Source organism: Austrofundulus limnaeus, unplaced genomic scaffold, assembly GCF_001266775.1.
Source record: "Austrofundulus limnaeus strain Quisiro unplaced genomic scaffold, Austrofundulus_limnaeus-1.0 Scaffold121, whole genome shotgun sequence".
NCBI lineage: Eukaryota > Metazoa > Chordata > Actinopteri > Cyprinodontiformes > Rivulidae > Austrofundulus > Austrofundulus limnaeus.
This window is the reverse complement of record NW_013952523.1, coordinates 28,444-40,387: the sequence shown is the minus strand read 5'-3', so window position 1 is coordinate 40,387 and position 11,944 is coordinate 28,444. Positions and strand designations below refer to the sequence as shown.

Genomic DNA, 11,944 nt, shown 5'->3' with positions numbered 1-11,944 from the left:
GTTGGTGGGCCAAATCAAATGGCTTGGCGGGCCAAACTTGGCCCGCGGGCCCCACTTTGGGCTCCTCTGTGCTAAAGGGATTATGTATCCTCTCAGGCCTGGGTACAGCTCGAGGTCCACCAGGACAAGCTGGAAATTGTGGTTGGGGAGAGAGGGACATCTGAGTTTCTCTCCTAGACCTGTGGCCACTGTAACTCAAATACAGATAAGCGGCAGCAGATGGATGGATGATTACAGTAAAAATATTAATATTAAGACAAAAAACATGCTCTAAATTCATATCTACAAATGCATCCAATCGTAAATAACTGAGATAGTAATCATCTGACTTTTTGTAAAAGTACCTGCCATCCTTTGTTGACAATCACTGCAGGTATGGAGATGTAGGTCTTCATACCAGGAGAGAGATAGAGACCTGTACTCACCCAGTCCTCTCCACCTGTTAAACACACACACAAACACATATGCACTGTAAAGGTAGTAACATGTGTTTTTATTATTATTTTATATAACCAATGAAGTAACAGCTCAGATACGTATAGTGTACATGAGTTTCAACTCATTAATAATTCACGTGACATTCATATTTAAAATCCCAACCTTCTGTGTTAACATTGATCTTGATTTTGTGGTTGTAGACAACTGGCAGCAGTGGGTTATCCTGGATGAGGTGGGGCAGAAGGGCATCTGGATCTGGGCAAACCTTATAAACCTCTGCCCCCACACTGAGAAGAAGGTGGTCTTTTGGACTTTTGATGGGACAGGAGTCACTAACCTTGGCAATGAAAATGAGGAAATTAAGGGTTGAGGTATAATAAACTCTGGTTTACATGTTCAAAAAAGCATCAACCACTATAGTTTTGTGTTGTTCCATAAACATGTTTTAAAAGGTGTAAATTTCATCCTGTGTGCTCACCTGTGGCAGACCTGACTTCTTTAAGACATCTGTGAGTGTGGCCACTACTTGTGTGTAGGAGCAGCAGTTATGAGCTTTCATATTCAAGTAGGTGGCACAGTCGGTACCCAGCTTCTTGAGATGTTCTTCCTCATGTTTGCTGAGTTCTTCACCCACAGTTACATGTCTGGCAAAGCGATGTAGAAGGTGACGGAAGTGGTAGGTGTTTTTCATAGCCTGGCTGGGAACAGGAGCCTTGTATACACCTCCGGAAAGTGTTGTCCCCAACAGGCTCAAACCCATTTTGTTCAGGATTTTGTTCCCTGAGCAACATTGTAACAAATTGGTGGAATTATGAGGAGATCTGTGTAATGGCATCTCTAAATCTCAATGAAAAAATCAGTGTAAAGAGTGGACTAAAAGAGAAACATGTCAATTCAGAGAATTGTAAGTTCAAGTTTTTATAGCTAAAGGTGTTTCCACAAGCGTTTAAACCACGAGGTGTACTTGTGCTGACATTTTACCATGACTGTATTTGTTGGGCAAAAGCTGGTAAAGTCACAGCCGATTTTTTTGATTGGAACTACTGTACTTGTCTGAAGCACTTTGATTTCTTTACCTAAAATTTACCAAAATTGGCTTTCTTGAGCTTTATCTCATTTTATAATGTCATTCCCTCATCAAACACATGCCCAGAGTGTTGCTTTGAATATTTATGCATGCTTGACACATCCTTGAACCTCCTGTGGCAGCACATGAAAAAAATTGGCATATCTTCTCTGCCATTGCCAAAAAACTTATTTTGCTGTGGCTATTGACACTTGTGATGAGCTTCTGGTACCCCCAGGTGCTGCCAATCATTCTTACAACAAATAAATCTACCAAACACAAATTTCCCTAATTTTTCTGCTAAGTAAATTTACTGACACTCTGTCTTGTCCACTAGATGTCTTCAGTACCAACATTTTTGATTAAAATTATTTTTGTTAAAATTCTTGTCTTTCATTATTGATAGTTTCAGTTTAAATATACATCTTTAAGTCTCTTTACAGTAATTCTTTGACAGTAATTTCAATGTCCAGTTCACTTTCTCATCATTGTATTACATAGCCTGTGGTGTCCTTGCAACATACAAATCTACTATTTGAAATGTAAGTATGAAACCTTTTTTTTATAGTGATTGAAACTAACCGGCACCACCACAAAGGAAGCTGGAAGACTAAAAATTAGGTTGTCCAGCAATAACTACTCATGTGAACCAACAATTACTTTAACTCTTAAGTATCTTGTCACTGCAGTGAAGTATGTTGCTCATGCTAAATAGAATCAGACTGTGGAACCTGGACAAACAGGATTCTTATCTTTAAATGTTAGGCAGAAAGGCATTTACAAAACACTATTTAAAAAGACAGCTCCATCACTGGCCTCATTGATATAATCAAACATCTCCACCCATGAGATGGGTGACACTGACATACTTCGTTCTGCAACAAAAATAACTAAGAGACAATGTAAAAATGATGAACTTATCTTGCCAAAACGACAGCCTTTTAATGACTCATGCATGCTAAGTATGTAGACCTCTTCTCTAAAAGATGAAATCCCTCCTAAAATGTGTGTAAGCCTGGTGATTAGCTGGAAAAAAGTATCTTACGATTGAGCAACCCAACAAATGTTTCTTCACCAATTAGCCATGTTTGGTTGTAGTTAAAACAGTTTCCTCAGTGATGAGCAAATCATTTCTAACTTTTTAGTGTGCCTTTACTGCATTATAGTTGATATTTTGTTTTTCTCCATTAAAAATAATTGCTATAAAAAGGAAAGAATGATCATTTCCTTGCAAGTGAGAAAACTTGAAAGAAATCAACAGAGGATAAAAATGATTATTTTCTCTTATCGAATTCTTGTTATCATACCTGAAAACTCAGTTAATGGGTTTTTTCCACGGTGCATTTGTGCCCAGTACCAGGCATGTCCACCCATCAGAAGACCTCCACCCTCTGCTACAAAGTTTTGGATTTCTTCCAGATGGTCACTGATGGATGCTGTGCACACAAACACACTCAGGTCCTTTTTGAAGCCTGTTTTCTTGCACTGCAGACCTGACTTGGAAACCATTGCGAGGGCTTTGTCGGGTGCTACACCAACAACTCCCCTGCGGCCTTCATCCAGCCAGTGAATAGCACTGGTCCAAAATCGAGCCAATTCCTGTGTTAAAAACAGTTATTACAAAAACAAACCAAAAAAATAAAAATAAACACAAAATATAAATTAATGTCACAAGTGTCAAATGTACTGTCTTAAATTTGTCAGATTAAAATTGAAGAAATTAATTACTTGTTATTTCCACTATTTTATCAGACTTTTTACAAGGACTTGTTCAAGAGTTTTTCCAGTGGGTGACCCCACCTGCTTCAGCTCGACTTTTAGTACATATTCAGTCAAATGGGTACTAAACCACTGAAGATTTAATGTCAGCAGACTGCAGGCCATTGACTGGCCAAAGGGCCACATCAATCATGAGAGTGTCTCCCTCAAACCCCCAGAAGTTTCTGTGCTTGCTGGCTGACAACAGAATTTAGAAGGATATAGACCAAATGGACTTGATTTATGGGCTTCAATCAGCAGAGGAAAGGTGGCCTAATGAGTGTTCTGGGACTTCATTTCATTATTTACTCATGGTAAGCTTGCACTGAACATAGAGATTTTGAAAGCAATGCTATTGTCAAGCAAAATTGCTATGATTATCCCACCCAGAGGTGACACTCATAAAAAAAATAAACTGTGTAGACAAAGTAATGGAGCAAGATGTCATGAGATTGGACAGTGGAAAAACTGCAAAACTATCATAAGTTAACCCTTTAGTAAATAAAATTCACCTCGTTCCACAGAAGTCCTTCATGTGTCACCACGATGACCCGGCCCTGGCCATAGTAGGCTCCAGCCAGGAATGCCTGTCCATTGTCTGTTGTACCAATTGGGAAGGCAAGTGGACCATGGACCAGAACTTCAGACGCAGTTAGTCCATTTGGGAGGGTAAACTCTGATACCCCCTGGAGTAAGAACTGCAAGTCATCCTCAAAATCCTTACCTAATCTGTAGTTGAAAAGTAAAGAGGGAAAAAACAGTGATATAGACAATGACACAAAGAAGAGTTAAGAAAAAGTGTATTCTATCATCTCCATCTTCTTTCGCTTATCTGGGAGTAGTAGGGAAATCCAGAGATCCCTCTCCCCAGGGACACTCTGTGAGGATCTGTGTCTGGTGTGTGCTTTCTGTTGTCTTGTGCTCTGCCTGCACCTAGTGTTCCTCTTGTGTCCTACGCTTTCATCTCAGTCCTTAGTTTTCCAGCTCCCTCTAGATTGTTCTTTCACACCTGTCTGCACTTTGTAATCACTCAGCTGTTTCCACTTCCACTCATCCCAGTGTAGGGGTCACCTCAAGTGAAGAAACAAGATTTTCTGCCTCTAAGCAGGCCTCGGACAGGCCTGACGAGAGGACAGGAACTCTGTTACAAACTGAACTCTATTTAGGATATGACAGGTCATTCTAACCGTGGAAGAGAACCCCTCAGTTTTCTTAATCAGATAATGGACAGAACAATCTCTTCTGTTTGAGATTCATTTGTCATTTAACTAAGAATGTTTATGCATTTGTTAAATCATGATAATGACTGTCACAGGAAAAGTGGAACGACTTCTTTTCTCTTATCGTGCTTTAAAGATTTATAATGGTATAAAAAATCACAGAGAATCTGATTACAATGTTTTCATTGTGTTTTTATGTAAATCACTGTTTTTATTATACTGTGAACACAGTAATATAATTGTGGATTTTTCCTGAGAAAATCTTTCATTTATCTGGACTAAAAGAATGGTTCATGGCTGATTATAAAACAGAAATGTTATAGTTAATCATCATAAATGTTTTGCAGTGACTTCTTTTAGCCTATCAGAAGTTGGGGTGTGTAAAGTGCTATATAAATAAAGTTTTGATTGATTGATTGATTGATTGATTGATTGATTGATTGATTGATTGATTGATTGATTGATTGATTGATTGGTTGGTTGTTAGGTTGGTTGGTTGGTTGATTGATTGATTGATTGATTGATTGATTGGTTGGTTGATTGGTTGATTGGTGGACGAGGTCCGCCCTGATTTTCAAAAGGTTCTGAGTGTTATGGGGCTATCTTGGTTGACACACCAGCTTTTTACCCTTCCTCAAGTGATCATGGAAATTTGCCAATCTGCATGTTATTTTTGTGGACTTGGAGAAGACATTTGAACGTATTCCTCTAGGTTCACTGTAGGGGGGGGGGGGTGCTCTGCGAGTTTGGGATTGAGGTTCCGTTGGTATGGGCTATTCAGTCCCTACAAAAGTGATGCGAGATTCTGGCTTGCATTGCCAACAGTATTGGTATTGGTAAATGGGAATGGGAATGGGTAAAAACCCATGTGAGAGGGGGCCTCATAAGTGGGCCCATTACTCTCCCAAAAGAGACACTAAGCTTTTAATCAACCTTCACGTCCCTCAGAAGAAGGACACCAGATTAGAAAAACTCAGTGTTCTGAGCTTCTCGGAATCCATAAAAGGCTCTCCAAGAACTAACAGTAAGTCAGATGCCCTCAGGGTAGGTGTTGGACTCTGTCAGGGAAGCCCGTTGTACGCAGCCGAGGATACTTGGCTCAAGCTGCTTCCCCTGCGACCTTACTCCAGAACAAAGCAGAACATATGTCCTGCTGCATCTCAGTATACCAAGTAGAACATTTTTGTTCTTCTTTTTGAAAAAAATAAAAATAAAAAAACAAACATTTAGTCTATCCTCTCCTATTCAATCTGAGGAGTTTCAGGTAAACTCAGCCTTATAAGCAGTGCATCCACTTGGTGGACAAACAAGTTTAATGATGACAATCAAAATTGGTGTTAACATGCAAAGTGTACCACCAGCTTAACAATAGATGATTAGTGCCCTGATTGTCCCCATTGTTCAGCAGAAGATAATGGATGGAAGAACGTTAATAATGTTAATGATTCTGTGCAGGGTCTTATAGAGCTGTTGCCTACAGTGACACATCAAGTGTGTGCCTGGTCATTTTCATATAGATATGTGCATACTGTAAACGTATGAGTGCAAAATTGAAACAAATTAGTTCCGACTGCTATGAAATGTTAACTATTGTGTAGAAAAAATGTGTAAAATTTGACCTAAGTACAAAGCTTTTAGCACATTTTTTTCCTCAATCTAAAAGTCTACCATTTACCAACAAATACTACTTCAAAAAAATGTAATACTCATGAGGGTTGATAAATTTGGGACAAAACATGTACATAAAATGAAATAGCAAATTAAGGATCATAACTTCAGTGAAAATTAAGTTATTATAAAAAAACAATTTTAAAGCAAAACTTCACAAAATATGAGAATAATTTTCTTTCTCTAAATTAGAGAGGAAACTTTCTGGATAAAAACAAAAAAACCTAAAGTGTACACTTACACTAAAGCCATAAAGGAGGATGGAATCTGCGGGTACACAGGAAGGTTTTCTAGCTCAGCAGGATGATCTGAGATGTAGACCCCTGCAACACCAGACACCTTGTTCCCATCAAAATTCAACAAGGTGTTCTCCTTTGGGGGATCTGCAGCCCAGCTCCACGCCTGACCCGCCATCAGCACTCCCCCTCCTGCTTTCAGAAACGCCACCAGGTCCTTCGGGTCAGCGCCCACGCTGTATGCATCTGTCACATACACAGCAGCTTTCAGGTCGTTACTAAAGGATCCCACCACTTCTGTTTGGAAGCTGGACCTGCTGAGGTTGTCGGCCACGGCCTGGACGTTTCTGTGCACGGCTACAGAAGGGTTGTCTGATCCATCTCCTCTCAGCCACTTCAGGGCGTTCTCCACCAGAGCAGGAAATAAAGTCAGGTAGTACTCATGACCGAGGACAACAATTCTCCCACTGCCGTACAGAGAGGCAGCCATCAGAACCTGGCCTTGGCTGTTCATGGCTAAAGGAAAGGAATGGTCTCCGATCAGAACCAGGTCGCTGGGTACACTGGGGCCACGGAAGTCCAGCTGTTTTAGACCTTGCATTAAAGACATGTAGGCAATTTCATGATCTCTTTGGACTGCCTGGTTAGACATGGTGAGATTAATTTGAGCTTGAAATATCTATAAAGAAACTGGAGAGCAGGACACTTTTCAAAAATGTTTTCAAAATAATTTGTTTATCTTCAATAGACGAGTGCTGTGTCAGGTCCTGTCGGGGAAGAAAAGACTAATATTGATGGCTCTCGTGACAATCAAGTAAAAACAAAAACACATCAATTCCCAATTCCTTTGAAGATAAATATCTGCTTAGATCATTTTCTTTGCAACAAATCAATCCTAAAAGCACAATACCTTTAAGTTTGCTTCGCTGTTCCAGCAGGGTTTTCCAGACATGCGATGTTTGAACAAACACTACCTGCCTGAGCAGAAGGCAGATTGTAGATGTGAACCAGGGAGGGAGTGACTGAGAAACATATACAAAAATAGAAACATTTTAGAGAAGACAATCCAGTGACTGGCTGTACGTAAAAAAGAACACAAGCATGTCAACATGTTTAGTTTGTAACATCCTGAAGCACAGGAAAATCCTGCTTATCATGTGTGATCCACACTGTAATATTTGTGGGTGGTAACAATATGACACCATATTCAGGTGATAAAATAAATGCAGTATAAATGTCTTTGGTTGTTTTTTCAAGAAATTAATGATTAGGAGCGAAATGGAAGAACTTTTCAAGTCACCTTTTGATAATTAAACTGGTGCAGAAATTGAGCAACATGAGAATTAGACTTCCTGAGAACAAGACCCCAATAAGATGTCAGACATTATGTATCTATCCTCTTCCTGAGCCCCACCTTCTACTCCCTCTTCATCCATGACTGCTACACAATTTCACCCTCCCAATGTTGTTGTCAAATTTTCTGATAACCATCATTGTGGGACTGATTTCAGGTAATAGACAGCTTACAGAGAGGATGAGGGTCTGCTCCTGACACAGTGATGTTTTCACAATGACGTGAACTTCAGGTACGCAAATATCGAAGAACCCATCAACATCACATGGCATAGAACTCTGCATGCATGGAGAATAAGTCTGAAGACCAGAAAGCTTTGAGTTTTTAGGTGTTCAAGTCTCAGCTGACCTCACCTGACCCGAACACATGTACAAACAGGCAGGGACGGCACAACAAACACTTCCTCATAAAACTAAAGCTTGCTTACCTTCCTCATCACCCGCTGAACAACCGGACCTACCTATGTACAGTGTGGGTGTGGTTTATTATCTGCACATGTAAAACCAGAGAGGACATGCAGCTAATAGCGAGGGCAGGTGGGGGCAGGTAAAAAGATAACAAATAACTGATTGAGAATGTCCTGATGCATCTCAGTAATCCAGGTAAAAAAAAAATCAAAAAGGAAAAAAATTGTACAGGTCTTCTGGACGGGTTCTTCTTTAATGAAACGTTTCGTCTCTCCTCCAAGAGACTTCTTCAGTCTGAGAGTTTCAGGCAAAATTCAGGCTTTTAAGCCCTGCCTCCATGTGACTGATACTCACATCACATGGCTATCCTTGACACCTAATTAACACCTATTGTTAACAGGGGTGGAGTGATACTGGCAATAGCAGCACTATAGGAGGGGGACAACTGAAAACGGAGGCCTCCACCTCTGTTTAATGATGGACGGTCTGATTGACTGACTAACTAACTGATTGAGAAATTAACATCCATCTTTATCCACAGAAAACATGCCACAAATTGTAACATTCGCGTTGATATTGATTCAGGAAATTAATGTCTGCCCCACTAATTATTATGCTCACGAGCCGCTACTGATAAACAGAGAAATATCCATCTACACTTCTCTATGACAAAAGAACTCCTGCCTGACTGCAGTTTGTTACATTTTGTTTTTATTTATTTATTTTCCTTTTCAAAGGAAAGACTTTTGTTGCAAGCTTTTCCAGATCTGATGACTGTGGAAGTAGCCACTGAAACAGCTGTGTGGCGAAATGTAACGTGTCTGATCACAGAGAGTGCAAAGTGATGACACCACTCACCACCTCAAAAATGAATCCAGCACCTCTGTCAACTAAGTGCTGATGAAGCTGTTCATTGTTTCAAGCAGCTTTTCATACTTTTGGCCACAAGACGGCACCAAAGGATTGGAAAACTTTGAGAAACGAACCGTTTTCAAAGCAAACTTAAATGCTTCAGAGAAGATTCATTTGTTCATCATTACTTCAAAGATTAGAGGCAACGAACATTAACAAATGTGAGAAATGTTCCAGCGAAGAAGATCCTCCAAGCAGCCTCTTAAAACCCTGGAGCTCATTAGTGGGATGCCGGCCAGGGTCCTGCAGGTGAAAATGCCAGACTCTTCCACTTTCTATTTTATTCTATTCTGAGAACTGGGATTCACTGATATTTTTTTAAAGTTTTTAGCAGCAGTTTCTTTAAAACAAATCAAATGTGCACATGAATCAAGCAAAAAATATATATATGTTAATTTGTTAACTGAAGATCATTATTGTTTGAATTTATACTTGAGGAAAAAGGGGCAGACACAATTAGATTTTTTCTTCTCTGCCGCCTTTCTTTTAATTTTATTTGAATTTTCTTTTTATTGTACATAGAATTACTTTTGTTTTTTTAAGAAATGAATAAAGTTTGAAATCTAAGGAAAAAATCATCAATCAGAATTTCTATTATTGTTTACACATTTTTTAACAAGTGTAGCTGATTTCATCACAAAAAATGACCTTTACCAAACAGTTTATGCAGCATGTATACTAATTTTAAACTAAAAATTGTTTATGATAGCCATGTGATGTATGAGTCACCTGTGAACCATAGCCATGTGATGTGAGTATCAGTCACCTGGAGGCAGGACTTAAAAGCCTGAATTTTGCCTGAAACTCTCAGACTGAAGAAGTCTCTTGGAAGAGAGACGAAACGTTTCATTAGAGAAGAACCCGTCCAGAGGACCTATTCAATTTTTTTTTCCTTTTAAAAATTGTTTACTTTTTAGGTACTAATCTGAGATATACTTAACCAAGTTTATCTTTCACTACGCTTGGCTTTCACTCAAAACATGCTAAAATTATAAATGTAGTCTATACTTTGGTTTAAACTTTTGGCCAAGATAAAATGAAGTAGTAGTACACTGATTTTCACACGGACTGCTTTGTTTGTAAGAGGAAAAAAGTAGCGTGCACAACTCCAATGTAAAAAAAAAGGTGACGAATAAAACTGTGCCTGGTTCTAAATAATTAAAAAGTAGGAATCACCAGCATTAGGAGCATATTTTCTCCTTGAAATTTTAAGACATAGACATTTTGCCTGCTTTTAAAAGAGGAGGTGACAGAGATAAACTACAAAGGGAAGCATTTTGGATCCACTCTTTACAGACAGTCAACCCTGGAGGATTTAATGAGGAGTTGGTGTTGAACTGCTTTCTTTGACTTTTGTAATTTCATGTATTCATATTTGATGGAACATGATGGACTGTTGTACATTATTATTTTGTCAGTGATTATTCTCATTTATCACAGATGTCTCTCTTTTGGGCTGATTGCCCAACTTGTCCCTGATTGGCTTAGATGCCCTTTGATCTCTCTATAGACTCGCTGTTGACCAGAGGTCTGCACTAAGCTGATGACAGCATGTAGCTGAAATGCACCCCTTTTCTGCCCTTATTAAAACCCTTTTGGAGTGCTGGGGATTCAAAGTTATTTGTAATATATTTCAAGATGTCCTGTTTTACAAGCAAGCTGGTGCAAAACATTATGAACATTTGAACAAAAGCTCTGTTTCAGTGGACTGTTCTATGAAATGCATGCCAAGGTCAGAATGAGTTTTATTTATTATTTATTTATTTATTTACTGTTATTTTACCAGGCAAGTCCCATTGAGATCTCAGATCTCTTTTTCAAGGGAGGCCTGGGCCTGAAGGCAAACTTTTGTACATGTTTTGGGAGGTGGGGGAAACCTGAGTACCCAGAGAAAACCCACACAAGCACGAGGAGAACATGCAAACTCTGCACAGAAAGACCCCAAGTCCGAACCGGGAATCAAACCCAAAACCTTCTTGCTGTGAGGCGTCGGTGCTAACCACTGAGCCATCGTGCTGCCAGTTTTAATTTGACTGGAACGGTTTGGTGTAGTCAAATAAAATATCTGAATCTATTTTTGTCAAATTTTCCGTTATTTTTTACTCTGCATTAAAAGTACAGTGGAAGTATAACTATAAGGTTATTTGGAGTGTACTGGAAAATGTATTTTATACACTAAACAGTGAACTAAAAGGTATTTAGTGAACTAACAGCAACCCTAAAATGTTTCTTTCAGTAAACTTAAGTGTACTTTTAAATAATAAAATGGCACTAGAGGTTTACTAGCAGTAGGCTAAACTTTTAATGTCTTTACTTTAGTATACCCAGAAGATTACTTTCAGTTTACATTCAATTGTACTTTGATAAACTTAATGTATACTTAAGTTTATTATAAGTAAACTAATAGTATACCTAAAAAAAATACTTTCAGTATACTTTCATAAACTTAAGGTTGACCAATTTAGTCCCAAGAAGTTTACTTGTTAGTAAACTGCAGTATACTTACATCTGTGTATTGGTAAACAAAAGTACATCTAGGGAAAATCACTTTTATATACTTTAGTATACTTAATAATGTACTTAAAGTATACTTATTTTGGTAAGAGCGACTCTCAGTTATGGTAATATGCGTTTTCAATGCACTTGCAAATATTTAAGTAGCTCAACTTCATGTGCTGCTGTCTTTTGTCTGTTTCTGGGCATGTTAACAATGCGAAAAAACACTTTCTAAATAAAACTCAGTTTACTGTGGAAGACAAAACATGTACATATTTTAAATAAACAGTAACCTACAAGTGCTTCTTAACACCACACATTTAAGTTTCTCTTTCGTCTTGAACATGCAGAAAATGTATGCCGAAAAGCATAAGAACCAACTAAGTACA

The 11,944-nt window shown here is 38.7% G+C and overlaps 1 protein-coding gene across 1 annotated transcript in view; it reads right to left on the bottom strand.

Moving 5' to 3' along the window:
* The window catches only part of LOC106522114 (TRPM8 channel-associated factor homolog), a gene marked incomplete in the record, with an annotated part of 15,157 nt that extends 6,776 nt beyond the window's left edge, over positions 1-8,381 (bottom strand). The window contains 7 exon segments of the mRNA XM_014014975.1: positions 345-439; positions 601-775; positions 917-1,218; positions 2,812-3,103; positions 3,775-3,991; positions 6,392-7,153; positions 7,297-8,381. Coding sequence (XP_013870429.1) covers positions 345-439; positions 601-775; positions 917-1,218; positions 2,812-3,103; positions 3,775-3,991; positions 6,392-7,038 — 1,728 coding nt within the window.
* Between the last annotated feature and the right edge of the window lie 3,563 nt (positions 8,382-11,944).